The sequence below is a fragment of the Mya arenaria genome, chromosome 9 (assembly GCF_026914265.1).
Source record: "Mya arenaria isolate MELC-2E11 chromosome 9, ASM2691426v1".
Taxonomy (NCBI): domain Eukaryota; kingdom Metazoa; phylum Mollusca; class Bivalvia; order Myida; family Myidae; genus Mya; species Mya arenaria.
Genome location: NC_069130.1, coordinates 49439334 through 49455154, shown reverse-complemented (window position 1 = coordinate 49455154; position 15821 = coordinate 49439334). Strand labels below are relative to the sequence as shown.

The 15821-nt window shown below is 32.8% G+C and overlaps 1 protein-coding gene across 4 annotated transcripts; it reads right to left on the bottom strand.

Moving 5' to 3' along the window:
* Positions 1–1249: 1249 nt before the first annotated feature.
* On the bottom strand, positions 1250–15046 carry LOC128246435 (adipocyte enhancer-binding protein 1-like). Of its 4 annotated transcripts, none has more exons than XM_052964634.1 (14): positions 14877–15046; positions 10305–10949; positions 9018–9063; positions 7681–7788; positions 6981–7082; positions 6655–6762; positions 6255–6359; positions 5606–5713; positions 4776–4883; positions 4368–4475; positions 3938–4045; positions 3679–3780; positions 3249–3359; positions 1250–2414 (listed from the first exon to the last, which is right to left on the bottom strand). In XM_052964634.1, exons 1-13 carry the CDS (start codon positions 14949–14951, stop codon positions 3292–3294), a joined length of 1791 nt encoding a protein of 596 aa, XP_052820594.1. In that variant the 5' UTR covers positions 14952–15046; the 3' UTR covers positions 1250–2414; positions 3249–3291. The 4 variants fall into 4 exon arrangements, with proteins under 4 accessions (XP_052820594.1, XP_052820593.1, XP_052820595.1 ...); XM_052964633.1 differs by having other exon boundaries at positions 3253–3359; XM_052964635.1 differs by lacking the exon at positions 3938–4045 and having other exon boundaries at positions 3253–3359.
* Positions 15047–15821: the final 775 nt, after the last annotated feature.

Sequence of the window (15821 nt, the reverse complement as noted above, 5' to 3'; positions counted from 1 at the left end):
CAATGCAATACACGTAAGAAGAAATACGGAAAAACCCCTTAACTGATGGAATTTATGTCACAATCCCTTTGCATGTCATTTTTATATGAACGTAATCAATATTACTATGAAAATGAACTCTGGCCTGTTTCCGTTTCTCTGTTGTTTTTCTTGTCATGTATTGTGTACATGTCTCTCAAATCAAGAAAAAGGATTAAATTAAAATAATTAAAAAATCCCAGATGTGTGTCAAACGATTATATATGAGAATACGAATAAAGAGGGGAGAGAATCCCATCCAATCCGAAGTTATTATTCAAAAACCATTACTATATCGAAATCTGATCTTTTAGTAGTACAACAAAGCTGTATAACACTCGATCAATTCTTCCTTAACAATTCCCAGGGTATTTTTGTCGGCAACGGTGTTCCTTCAAACAGGTTATTCGCTAATTAATAGATACCTGGCTTGTTCCTAGATAAACTTGTATATCTTAGATATTAGATTCTCACAATTTAATTACCTCTTCCAAATCTAGATTTTAGTCCCGGATGTTACTGTCAAACATAAAGCTTTGCGTCATTCGAGGACTTGAGATTCGAAACGCTCTTTAAAAAACTACCTGACGTTATCTGAATTCTAACGGCTGTTTTGTTGCATAAAGAGCAACAGTTATAACACAATCGTTTCCATGTTTTGAAAACACTTTTTTTCTTTTTCGTGACTTTACGTATTTTACTTTAAAGCTGCACTCTCACAGATTTACCGTTTTTACAACTTTTTTATTTTTTGTCTTGGAAAGAGCAATTTTTTGCGTAAATATCTGCACACTAATGATAAAAGATTGCTGACAAAAGATCAGAGCGCAGATTTGCATATTTCCGTTCAAAAATAATGTTTTATGGCATAACGTTTAAGAAAAATGCATAAAACATGATTTTTTTAACTTAAATATAAAAATCTGCGATCTATTTTTTGTCAGCAGTCCTATACCACTGGTTGCCATGGATTTTCACAAAAAAAATGGCTCGTTCCAAGACAAAAAATAAAAAAGTTGTCAAAACGTTCAATCTGTGAGAGTGCAGCTTTAAGTTCACTAATCTTTCTTAAAAAAAAACAACAACACAAAATTAATAAGTACACATATAATTATTCTAAACACAATATGATGCAGGAAAAATGACTTCTTGGAAGATGCATCGCATAAATCTGACGGCTCGGCTCGTTCAAATGAAATTCATTTATTGTTTTGAAAATTAAAGACGAATCTATCTGCTTAGATATTTATTAATTTGATAAAAAGGACAAATACCTTGAATAGATAAGGACATTACAAGAAGAATATTGATGTACATCAAAAGTGTTTGTTTTTTCCTGATAAAGGAATACATAGTAGAAACACGACATCACACAATTGAAGGGGCTAGACACCAAATGGTCCAATAATCGGCAAATACAGTATTTCCTCAAATAAGCATAGAATTGTCAATGCGCGCTAGTAGGAGGATTATCCGTTACTTTACTTGGTAAAAGTGATAAACGAAACAATTATGTTGCTGTCTCATCTGTGTTTCCCTGTTTAAAAAGTTCCATAAGGTTATCAGTTTAAATAATAACTGTTTATGAGTACAGTTATATACCGACGCTATTTTTAAAATTACTGGGATATACGTGATAGACAACGGTAGTAAATTTCGAATAGTAAAAATGCACAAAAATGCAAAAGATTCATGCATCGTACGCTATGTGACACATCAGTTAGATTAATGCATTGTACACAACGATGTCTTTTTCATAAAGTTTTTGAAAATTTTCTGTTTCTTTTGCTTTTGTTTTATCTGGTGTCTATCCCCTTAAAAAATGTACATTGAGCAGGATATTCATACACGTATTTCCCAAATATATTTTTCTTCTCCAAAATGTGTTTTAAAACATGAATATTATATATATGTTTTAAAGTTAGTTTCTTTTGACAAATGCAATATTTAAAACAGTTTATCCAGGTATATAAATGCCATTGTTAAAAAAATAATACCGAATAGCACTGGTCAGGTCATTGATCCAGAATATATTAGAAGAGCTATAATTGTAAAGGTTGCAAATATAAATTTACATTTTACTTATTATCTTTTGTCGAAAATATTTCTATTGTAATATATATATTTATATTATAAGGTATTTAAACAGTAAAGAATCTTGGCAAAATAATTTGGTGACGAAACCACTTTCAGCTGGCCAAGTTCGCTTGAACTGGTTTTAATCAAATCGTCTGCAAAACCCGTTCTGTTGTAGGAATGATGATTATTTCAACCTGCACGTCTTCTTCTTCGACTTCAGTTTTGGCTTTGTCTGGACGCTTTTTTACTGTTGGCATGTTTGCACTGTCATCGTCGTCCTGTATTTTCTCGGGTTTTATGTCTTGTTTCTCATTTTTCTGTGGATATTCGACAAAAGCATTCGATTCTTTAATTTGAAATTTGACGGTGTATCAATACTGTGTTTAATATAAAATTGTAAAATCGCTAGTCAGCTATTTTCTCCAGGGAATGCACGTTGATAGTAATTAAATGCTTTGTTCTGTTTTTGACCGCAGTAATAAAACAACTGAAGATAATAATAATAATTTCAAATATGTTTTTTTTTGGTTTAAAACTTGAACAACGGTTTGTATAACACTATTTAAGAAAACAGATTTCCAAGAAGAACACAACACCAAGGTCAGAACACAGAAGACTATCTAGATTTTATTTTCTAAATCTATTCAATGATTCCGAAGGATTTACTTCTTCCATGTTTCTTGTTTGTGATTGTTTTGTGTTCTATGTCTTTGGCGTTTACCCAGTGCCATTAAACCGGGCTTATGTTTAAACTTTTTGATACTGAGCTTGTTTCTGTAGTTTTTCACATAAGTATTGTAAACGAAAACACCACTTTTGTTTATACCAACAACACATTTCAAGTACAATTCTTATATTATCTATCTATATTTAATCTTTGAAACAAAATATTACACAACTGTCCTAGTGAGACCTACCTGATATCATGCAAGTTGTATTCCCATATTATGCTAGTAAATTAACCATTATGTCCAAATGGCTATGTGCAGATGTTCTTTAATGAAAACCATCCTGTGCTGGATACATGTTTAAATGATCTTATTTTACAACTGTCTATACATGCTTTTTTGCTAAATACATTCCATTATGAGTGTCCGAATATATTTGGCAGAGACATTTGCGAAAGGTACATAACATACTATTTGTAATACCTACGAGGCTTAGGTTTGGTTCATTTGGGATTTCAACAGTCTGTTAGTCTTTGTCTTCATTCATATCGCTTTCGTCTTTGTTTCCTTTTGTGTCAGGGTTGGTGTTCTGATCTGCAGTGTATATGTTTTAATTAGATGTCACATTTTGATATCAGGCAGTTTGCTTTTAATTGGAATCAACGGTTTTCGACGTATGTACAAAAATAAAATGAATTCTACAAGTGTATGTGTACTATTACTTTAAACAGGGCTTATGTTTTAATTAAGGTAAACAACACTCATTTTGATGTGGAGAATGGCCTAAGAAAATGTACAGTTGCACTGTTACTTTAGGTATATTTACCTATGATGTTAAGTTACTTAGTAATAGACTACTGAAATAAGTATGTACTAAATACTGCATTCGAAGTTTACAAGAATAATTGCATACCAGTCTTAGTAGGTGTCGGAATTTTTACTGTCATATAATCTTCTTCCTTATGTTCGCGGCGTGCGGTTTGTTCTGTGCTTGGTTTAGTAGGTTCATTTAGATCTGCAAAAAAGCTCATTTGGATGGTGTGAAACAACATTGTATTATAGTTTTTTAATGGCAGCATATATTTCATGAATTCGTTAGTGATTGCCTAAAGATATCGCGAACATACGCCTGCGCAAGCAAACAAGACATAGTTACTATTTGTAAAACATACCAGGCTTAGGTTTAGGAGGTTTTGGAATTTGAACAGTCACGTAGTCTTCTTCTTCATTCTTCTCGCTCTCATCTTTGTTTTGTTTTGTGTCAGGGTTGTTTTTTTGATCTGCAATATTTGTTTTGGAATTCGATTTCACATTTTTGAATTATATGTAACTGCTTGATATCAGGCAGTTGTTTGTAATTAATATTCATGTATGTTCGCGGCTTGTCGTTTGTTCTGAGTTTGGTTTGGTGGGCTCATTTCAAAAAAGTTGTCTGTGAGGTAGCAAACGTAATCAGACTCACATAATGATATTATTTAGATAATTACAACCATGGCATTTGGATTGAGAAAAACTACAACTTTCGTACGTGAGAGCCTGAAAATATTAAATGGATACATCTGCGCAAGCAAATAAGACGTAGTTACTATTTGTAAAACATACCAGGCTTAGGTTTAGGTGGTTTTGGAATTTGAACAGTCACGTAGTCTTCTTCTTCATTCTTCTCGCTCTCATCTTTGTTTTGTAATTTGTCAAGGTTGTTTTTTTGATCTGCAATATATATTTTTGAATTCGATTGCACATTTTTGAATTATATGTAACTGCTTGATATCAGGCAGTTGTTTGTAATTAATATTCATGTATGTTCGCGGCTTGTCGTTTGTTCTGAGTTTGGTTTGGTGGGCTCATTTCAAAAAAGTTGTCTGTGAGGTAGCAAACGTAATCAGACTCACATACTGATATTATTTAGATAATTACATGTCATTTGAATTAAGAAAAACTACAACTTTCGTACGTGAGAGCCCGAAAATATTAATTGGATACATCTGCGCAAGCAATTTGAAAACATACCAGGCTTAGGTTTAGGTGGTTTGGGAATTTCAACAGTCACGTAGTCTTCTTCTCCATTCTTCTCGCTCTCATCTTTGTTTTGTTTTGTGTCAGGTTTAGTTTTGTGATCTGCAATATATATTTTCGAGTTCGATTTCACACTTTGGAATAAAATATAAATGTATGTTATCAGGCAGTTGTTTGTAATTAGTATACTTGTATGTTCGCGGCTTGCGGTTTGTTCTGCGTTTGGTTTAGGGGCTCATATAAAACAGTTGTCTGTGAGCTAGCGAACGTAATGAGACTCACATACTGATATTATTTAGTAGGCATGGCAACGAGTAGTAAAACTGGTACTCGAGGACTCGGACAATCTTTCGATCGAGTACTCGGGCACCCGATTACTCGGAAAAAATGAATTTGTTTTCGGGAAAGAAAAGATCGTGTATGCAAGTATCGTTCATGACGTATATTGTGCGTTGGTCGTATTATTGGTCATTTTAGACTTTCATTATGTGCTTAAATATAAAATTAAATAAAAGGAAAACAAAGGGACCGTAAATTGTCCTCTTGGCAATTAACCAGATCTGATTCTTCGTCTGTAAATCGTTTATTTGGTGATTTTTATAGATTTTTTTCGAGTACTCGAGTAGTAATTTGGTACTCGAGAACTCGGACGATCGATCGAGTACTCGATTACTCGGGTACTCGTTGCCATCCCTATTATTTAGATAATTACAACCATGTCATTTGAATTGAGAAAAACTACAACTTCAGCGTGAGAGCCCGAAAATATTAAGTGGATACATCTGCGCAAGCAAACATGAAAAAGTTACTATTTGAAAACACACCAGGCGTAGGTTTGCTTGGTTTTGGAATTTCAACAGTCTCGTAGACTTCTTCTTCATTCTCCTCGCTTTCATCTTTGTTTTGTTTTGTGTCAGGGTTGGTTTTGTTATCTGCAATATATATACTTTTGAATCCGATTTCACTTCTAACTAAGCATACCGTTTTCATTAAGGTACACAGCACTAATTTAATGTGGAAAATGACCTAAGGAAATGTATTGTTGCACTGTAACATTAGGTACAACACTTACCTAAGATGTTATTTATCTTACTAAAAGAACAGTAAATTATGTACCAAGTACTCCATCCAACGTTTACAAGATTAGTTGCATACCAGGCATTGTTTTGGTAGGTGTGCGAATTGTTACTGTGGTATAGCCTTCTTCATTATTTTCGTGGCGTGCGGTTTGTTCTGTGCTTGGTTTAGTTGGATCATTATATCTTCTAAAAAGTTGTCTATGAGATAGCGAAAGACGTGAGAATCGCATACTGATACCTTTTAGATAATTACACCCATGTTCTTTTGATGTTGAGAAACATCATATTTAACTGACAGGTAAGATTTCATGAATTCGTTCATGATTGCCCAAAACTATTAAGTAGATACATCTGTGCAAGCAAACATGAGATCATTACTGTTTGAATATCGTACCAGGCTTAGGTTTGCATGGTATGGAATTTTCAACAGGCTCGTAGTCGTCTTCATTCATCTCGCTTTCATCCATTTTTTGTTTTGTGTCAGGGTCAGTTTTGTGATCTGCAATATATATTTTTGCAACTGATTTTACATTTTGATAATAGGCTGTTGCTTGTTATTAATATGGATGAGATTGATGTATGTGCAAACATGATATGAATTATACAAGTATATGTGTACTATTGTATTTAACTGACCATTCATTTTAATTGAGGTACACAAATCTCACTTTATGTGAAAAGTAAATGTACATTTGGTCTTTTACTTAGGTAAAAACATTTACCTAAGATGTTAAATTACTAATAAAATAGTACACTGTGTACTGCATCAGAAGTTAACAAGAATAGTTGTATACCATGCTCTATTTCTGTAGGTGTGGGAATTGCAACTGTGGTATAGTCTTCTTCCTTATGATCGCGGCGTTCAGTTTGTTCTGTCCTTGGTTTAGTTGGTTCATTTAGATCTGCAAAATCTTGTCTATGAGGTAGCGAACGTAAGGAGATTCACATACTGATTCCATGTAGATAATTACAACCATGCTATTTTTAGTGAGAAATATCAATCTTCTTTTTTTTTTAATGGCAGCTTATGTTTAATGAATTCGTTCGTGAATGCTCTAAAATATTAAGTGCATAAATCAGCGCAGGCAAACATGACATATATACTATTTGTAAAACTCACCAGCCTTGCTTCGTTTTGGAATTTCGACAGTCACATAGTCTTCTTCTTTATTCTTCGCGCCCTCATCTTTGTTTTGTTTTGTGTCAGGGTTGGTTTTTTGATCTGCAATATTTATTTTGGAATTCGATTTCACATTTTTGAATTAGATGTCACATTTTGATATCAGGCAGTTGCTTTTGGCGTATGTGCAAACGTAATATGAATTCTACTAGTATAGGTGTTTGTTTTTTTGCTTTTAACTGAGCATAACATTTTAATTGAGGTACACGTTACTCACTTGATGTGGCAAATGGCCCAAGGGAATGTATAAATGTCTCTGTTATTTTAGGTACAACATTTAATGATAATTTTCTTAATAATAGAACATTCAATTATGTGCTAAGTACTGTATTCGGAACTAAGGAGACTAGTTGCATACCGGGATTTGTTTTGGTAAGTGTAGGAATTGTAACTCTGATATAATCGTCCTCCTTATGATCGTGGCGTACGGTTTGATCAGAGTTTGGTTTAGTGGGTTAATTTAGATCTGCCAAAAGTTGTCTATGAGGTAACGAACGTAATGGGATACCACAAACTGAAACCATTTAGATAACAACAACCATGTTATTTGAATAGAGGAAAACAACATTTTTTGTTGTTGAGCACCCGAATATATTGAGGAGATACATATGCGCAAGCAAACAGGACAAAGTAACTATACCAGGCTTTATCTTGCTTGGTTTTGGAATTTCAACAATCATGTAGACGTCTTCATCTTGTACATCGTCATTCCTTTCAACGTGTATTGTGTCTGCTATTGTGTTATGAACTGCAATATATGTTAGAGCCAGATGTAACATTTTGATATCAAATATTTAGTTAACATAAACATCATTGATGCTTAAGTGATCAGACAAATAGGTTAAATATGCATTCTTACTCCAATAAACGATTTACCACAATTAATACAATGGTTTTAATACACCAAAAAGGATGAACAATGATTCTTATGAAGGATATCGAGTTTATTTTGAAAGTATGGCGTAGATAACACTTTATGAGGCGATAGAAGATCACTGTAAATATTTTAGCACTCACCAATCATTTAATAATTTTGCGTTTTCAGCTATTAAATAAATAAATGCATCACTAAGTAAGGAGTTAAAGGTCTATCACTCAAAGTTTATGTTTATCATACATGTGTATTGATTGTGAATAAGAGTGTCACTTTAAAATAACTTTTCAGTAAATGTACATTATCACATGGCGTTCCTTGTTTTGAATGAAATACAACCATAACGTATTTTTTAATTCACTAGTGTTACGTAACAGTGTATGACATTGACACCATTTTTTGCAACTAATTTATCGTCAACTATCTGCCATGTTATAATTATAATCTTACATTCGTTGCGAAGTAACACAAAATTGATGAAAAGTTATGTAGATCCAGTATGAAGCACAGTTACTTGAGGTTCATGAACACACTAATTGTTTCGGTTCTTTCTATAATTGTTCATTGGTAGTTTAGTATCAAATGTTTAATTTTTCTAAATACTGAACAATTATATAACCTCTGAATAATGTTTAATATGTAAAATAAGCAGAACATTTGGCATGTTGACAAACTGACCTTTTCTAATTTCAGTCGTTTAATATTATTTCTAATATTTAACTCAAATTGAGGAACACCAAACTTAAACTGATTTCTTTAATTTGCCGTCCGTTAGTCATAAATATACTAATCACTATGTCTGTAGTCAATTTTTACATCATTAAAATTTACATATTCATGTACATGTATATGATATCAATGAATAACTGATCCATTAATCTGTATTCATATATTAGTTTGTCATCTATTATATTAAAATACCAGGGCGAAGCAATATCTATAGCATTACATATAAATCACCCCTCCAACCGGTATGTATGTGAAATATTTCTTGCCAGATCTAGAACTGGGCCTTTAAAACAGCAACATTTTATTCAGATGTAAAAATGGAACGTTTTTATTACTTTGAATTAAATTTATTTTAATAATTCAAAGGGAACAACCTGCATTGGGAACACGTACATCCGAATCGTTGACATTGTCTGCTGGCTAAAAACCAAAATACCCACATTAATTCAAACATTTTATCAAGTACTGTAAATGTCAAATATTTAAAAGGAGCTTGAACAGTATTTACACGAATGATAAAAATATGAGATATCACTTGTACACATTTGAGCCTATCAATAAATTTTTTATCCTCAAATATGCACATATGTAAAGCATGACTGATCATATTAACCAATTAAACTAAACTTTATGCGTTCATATAGACAGCGTCTTATTTCATTTGATCAATAAGTCAATAAAGAATACATGGATAAGCCACTAGGACATAATATTAATACATTTTGCATGTAGTAAGGAATACCTTATGACAATATTCAAATGGTAATTTGAACTAACGTTTTCCAGACAAACAAACAATGAGACGTTTTTTAAGGTAACATACTTAATCCGTGCAGTATAATGTAGATTTAAAACGATGCTGAACAGTTTGACATATAGGTGTCGCAAATGAATGTTCTTGGTTTGAACTGAGGGTGATAGAGCAACAGTTTACATATTAACGCAACAATAATTTCTTGCATACTGTTTTAATACATCGACTCCTTTAATAATGGAAACAAAACACCTTAATTATTATTTAAATGGACAATGAAAGGCAAAATTATATCATGTTTCCTTTATAACGGCTTTCCCAAAGGTGAACGATAATTGTTAGGCTATTTTGGAGTAAATTATTGTTTCGAAACCAATCATCAGTATCTATTGTATACTATCTCAATTGCTTTATCAACCAACGGTTAAATGTATGCAATAATGCATTTCCGATTTAATCTAACCTTCATTGACTTATCACTTGTGGCTTCAATGCTTATACAACCGAAGATATAATTTTCAGAAGATGATAAAAAGATGATGAAATTGAAAAAAATGAACGGCGTTCTAAGGCTGGATAATATGAAAATTTGTTTGTTCAAATATCTTGATCACGTGCTCTAACCAGTACACTAAAATGCGATGATATAAGGAGCTGTCAAACATGCTTTAAGAATGACTTTGCTTTACATAATGAACAAACCTGATGCTGTCTCCAGAAAGTGGATTTTGCTAATCTTTGGTCATTCAGACCTAGTTGTCGGACTATAACCCAGCCTTCAACGTTGTGCAGTCGGACAGTTAAGGTTAGATAGTAGTAGTAATGATTTAATAATTGCCAGTGACTCCATTTTGGATAAGATCTATTCAAATAGCTAGCAGAAAAAAACAACTTTTAAAACACTTACTGAGTCCCAGTGCGTTTTTCCAGTAATCCGTTTCTTTCGTATTACCATCACTATCACTATCAAAACCAACACCACCAGAACAACGCCTCCTACGGTGACTCCAATGATGAAACCTTGTTTGCTTTTACTTTCGATTTCGCTCTCTTTACATGTAATTGAACCTGCACTGTTCTTTGTAGACTGATAGGAACCTTGTGGACATTCTTGGCGGCAATCGTTGTCATGTTCAACATAACAAGTTGTGCAATTATCTTTATCACTGCATTCAAGGCAATGAGTTGGGCAAAGCTGACATTTTAAACGTTGTTCGTCATAGTATTCTCTCGATGCACAATTGCGAATACAATAATGCGAATCAGGTACTTTTAGGGAGGCAATGGTATGATTGGTTGCATTCGAAGTGTCCGTTTCGTTAATATTTGGATCCTCCGTAATAGTTGTCGTTGGAATGGCAGTAGATGTTGATTGTTCTCTGATCCTATTGCACGAGTTATCGTTATCGACAATAACATAATAGTCAGCGGGACAGGATATGTTACAACCGAGGTTTTCACCTGGTTGTTGAGTGTAAGCACATGCACTACAGCAGGCGTTGGCACTTTCGTTGTCTAGATTGCACACGTGAAGTTGCGGCGGAGATCCGTCCTGAAACACATTTTTGTACATACTATTGTCGATGGAATATTTAAGCGTAAGGGAGTTGCTTACATAATTTACTGCTATGATACGTATACCTATTCTAGTACTTAAATACAAACGCACACGTACACGCACACACACACACATGCACGCGCACACGCGCGCGCGCGCACACACACACACACACACAGAGTTTTTATTAGTTTTCGTATTTCTGACTTTATAGAACAAGTACAAATCCCTCTAATAATAAATGGAAAGTACAATGATAGGCCCATTATTCTAAATATTAACCTAACGACGACACGAGACAGAGCCACAACACGACACAACACACGTATTGCAAAAATATCAAAATATCGATGCAAGTAGATGAAAAACCGCTAAAGAATGGTCGGTATTTTTTTTTAACGTTTTACTTGTATGGGGCGGGGGTGTTTGGTTAAACCTCTTTACGAGCACTCAACCATACTTTACCCAACCCTTGATCACTACATGCAAAATTAAATATAAACATCTCCTCGGAGTCAGCATCAACTTTATGGAAATGGAGTATTAAACAAAATCATGTCATAATTGAACTTACGAATAAATACGTATTCAACAACATGAATCACCTGCAAATGATTGAACTAAGTTGGAAAAACAGTTCGTACGGACTTTTCCAATGTACGATATCTCTACAGGGCAGATAACTCCGAATCAGAATTTAATAACAAGTGTTAAGATATACGTCCCAGAATTTGTTAGCCTCATTAAAGATTATGATGTAACATGCTTACAAGAAACAAAATTATGGAAGTTTGGCATAGTTAACCTATCTGGTTTTCATTTTGAATATGCAAACCGTGAATAGTTGTCATTTAAAACATGTAGTAAGCTCTGCACGAAACAAATAAATCGGACTATAAAAATCATAGAAATGTTATGTGAAATACCTTAGAAACCTGAGATCTGCTGATGTAAAGTCTTACTTTGGCTGTAGAAGGAGGAGTGTTATAAATAAGGTGTCAAATGCAGCTTTCCATGAACATTTTCGCAAGCTTAATAAGGATAACGACGGCGATAATAATGACTCTGAAACTTTTGATATCTCTTCTGTGAGTGATTATGATAATGAGCTTGACTTGGCTATTACAGAGTGTGAAATTGAGGCTCCAATAAAGAAACTTAAGAATGATAAATCTTGCTCTAATGATGATAATAGTATAAATGAGTATATTTAGTTTTCCAAAAGTGTTATGTTGCCTTTATACTATTAACTCTTCAACTTGATAATTGCTTTAGCAGTTCTCCCTAACGTTTGGTGTTAAGATGTCATATTGGCTATTTTTAATAATAAGTGATGCTATCTCTACTGATAATTTCTGTGGAATCTTTATACTTCATAGCTTTGGAAAGCGCTTTTACAAATGTCCTAGCAATAGAATAGGCAAGTATCTGAAGGACTCTGGACTGCTCATAGAGTAGCAAGCCGGCTTTCGCAAACAATATAGTACTGTGAACCATATCTTTTCCTTAAAGTTGGTCATCAAAAAGCGTTCGACTCCGTAAAAAAGGTAGCGCTCAGGCAAAACTTATTACAAAACATATGGATTGAAAGTTTTATAAAGCCATTTTCACATAAATATTGATAAGGCCAAGGTTTATCTGAATGGTTTATGACATGTTCACGTCAATCTGGGGCACTTTCGGAAATATATAGTGGTAAGCCGTTTTCTATTTATCACATTGGCCATGTTAAGGCTATAAAAAGATACTTTCTTTGTGAGTATTTTGAAATAGGACTTAAGGCCGAAACGTCAATTATTAGTTTAATGAGTTAAATAAAGGATTTGTTTATTAGTTCGGTTGATAGTTCCCATAAGAAAAATCTTTTTCTAACCTTGCTTAATGTTAGGTTATGTTAATGGTATTCCCTTACATGTTGTTAGGGTTGTTAAAATCTAGAAAACAGTTTAACTTCGTGTGATCATTTGTCATTTCACTATAGAATATATAGAAAATGTATGTGGTGGTCTGTAACCTGTTGCATTAGTGCTCACAATTCCACCCATTCGGAAAACTTCGGCTATTTTACACCGACAACAACCTCGGATATTTGCCGGTACAACAGTAGAAGTAGTTCGTAAAATTCTAAATAATAGTATTAATCAATTGAAGCGTTTAAACGTATATTTTGGTATAACTTAGTTTAAATTGATCGCCATTGAAGTGTATTATTGCATTATTAATTAAGAGAGTCCCTAGACTATAAAGTCATCAGGTTTAACTACTAAATTGAAATTACTAGGCGATCTACTTGCAGCGTAGTTGAAAGTAAAGATTTCTGACATTGTGAACCATCCATATACATCCGAGTTTGTTTTCGATGGAAAACGGATGAGGTGTTCCGCATGAATTCCGCCTTGTGCATGATATGTTAACACGACACATCTTGTATTGTTGATCTAGTTATGCCTTGGTTATTTTTACACTGTTAATCGGCAGCTACTATGGCCAAACGACAAAAGTTATTGCTTGTTTTGCACTGCCCTATATTAAAGCAATAATGTATACATGAGCTCAATCAGTTACAAGGTGGGACTTATTTCCTGTTCTTTCAAACTGTTTTTATTATACATGTGTTCTTTTCAAGGGATTCGGAGAAGGATGACATTTTTGTGCATCTGTATTGGCTATTCTTACACAATTGGCGATGAATTTAATGAAAAAGTTATAGAGACAGATAACAAAAGTCGTGACGCAAATTCATATGATATCTTAACTTTTAAAATACTGAAGTGTCTGATATCTACGGTAGGGTTGCAATTCTATTAATCCATATAAGATATACTTCCTTTTACCTATACCTGTAATCTATATCTTAGAAGCCTGAATTGAGAAGTCCGATGTAATATATATCATGTTATGTATGGTAAATCTTGATTTTGTCATAAGCCTGCACAATTTTAACTTCTCTCCAACCAGGTTGTTATATATGTATTTGTAACTGGAAAATTACTTAACTGAATTTTGCTGGATAGAAAAACTTGCAAGAACTGTAGTACTTCTTATTTTTTCACGGTTCATACTTTGATAATAAATATTTCATTTTACTCTTTCTTTAATTGTCCACCTAAATTGATCAAAACATTAAACAAAGAAGTTGTAGCTACATTTTTAGACTTTTCATGGTAGACATAATAGATAAAATGACGTTATACAGCTTATGATGTCATGATATTAAAGTATGTCAAACTGGCACATTACAGTACGTCGCAAAGCAGCAGTAGCATAGACTGCTTAACAATTTGCCAAAAACAATGAAATGCAAAAAATGCCAGAAGAATGACATATGAATTAAAATACAATTGCAATAATAAAGAGTAAACTAAAGAATTTGTACTGAAGTGTTCACTGCAAAATACTTACAGTAATAAAATGATAATCAATAACCGAAACACTATTATATCTTATTAAGTATAACACAATCTTGCCAATACAACTTCACTGTCAAAAGGTTTATTCTTACGTTTCTTGGAATTCATTTAACGAATTTTCCAGCCTTAAACAATAACTTGATGGGATACAGGGCGAAGCGTATGGAACGTTGGTATATAGCGCGCATTTTTTCAAAGCTATTCATTTATGACTCTAGGTCAGGAGTTCTTACACTAGTTATATATACACTATATATAATGCCGATATTTGATAATGAAGCCAACATTAATTATTATATCAAAAACTCAAAAACATTATGTTTTACGCTGTTTTTTTACATATTAGGTAATTAACGCATAGTTAAACATTGAAATCTGAAACTTTCATAAGAAACCCGGATCTTTTAACCAACTAATTACTTTCACATTTGTATACCGTTTTAAAGCATTCCATAAAGTGGTTGTAATTAAAACAGCTTCAAATTAGTATAAATCAAAACAATTAACTCACCGTGCTTTTCAGTAATAGACATGATGCCCAAACTATAAACGAAATTACAAAAATATTATTAATCCGATGTATCATCTTAGAGATTAATCGTTCGTGTATGTTATATCACTATATACGTGCGTAAGTAAAAAATAAACTGATTTATTTAAAATGGAATGAGGAAGTCGTTTAAGTAAAGTCAGACCGGGCATTGATCAGGTATTGAAAGATAACAGCTCAAACAATTGGTTTAATATTGTGTATCTTCTCACACTGAAATTAACAATAAAATATTGTTCGGATTTTATATCCTTATGTTGGATTGCACAAATTAAATGACGAATTTGATGTCTTTTAAATAAAGTTTTAAATTAATGAGATAAATTAATAATTCGTAATTTAATATGAATATTTGATATTGAGATATTAAGATATCTAAGTTTTTTTTAAACAAATATTTTGTGACAAAGGAATAACACACACTGTTTTCGCGCTGCCGTTTTCTCGCTTATAACAGAAAGAAAAGATAACAGAGATATCAAATACGACAAACAATAGATAGTTACAAACTTAAATATGTTATTTGCTATTTAAATTAAAAAGAAGAAGTTTATTTCATGAAATGCATTTTAATTGATTTGAATTTTATTACGAACGAACTATTCCAGCCCTTAATGATTAAAGACAAGTTATTAATGAGTATAATCAGCTTACAGGGCATGGGGTTGAATATTTTTTTTATAAAGTTTTAAAAAAGTATGCATGATAATATATGAGGAAAATGGTTTCGCTCCTTCAGGGTTAATTTTGTAAACCATGATTTGATGAAAGTGTATCATCTTATAAAAATTTAAAACATCTTTACACCATGGCCGCTGAGGTAACTACAGCATTTTAAAAATCATTACCAAATATTTTTCAACTTTCGAGCATACTTTTCTTTTTTCGCATCAAAAACTTCAGACA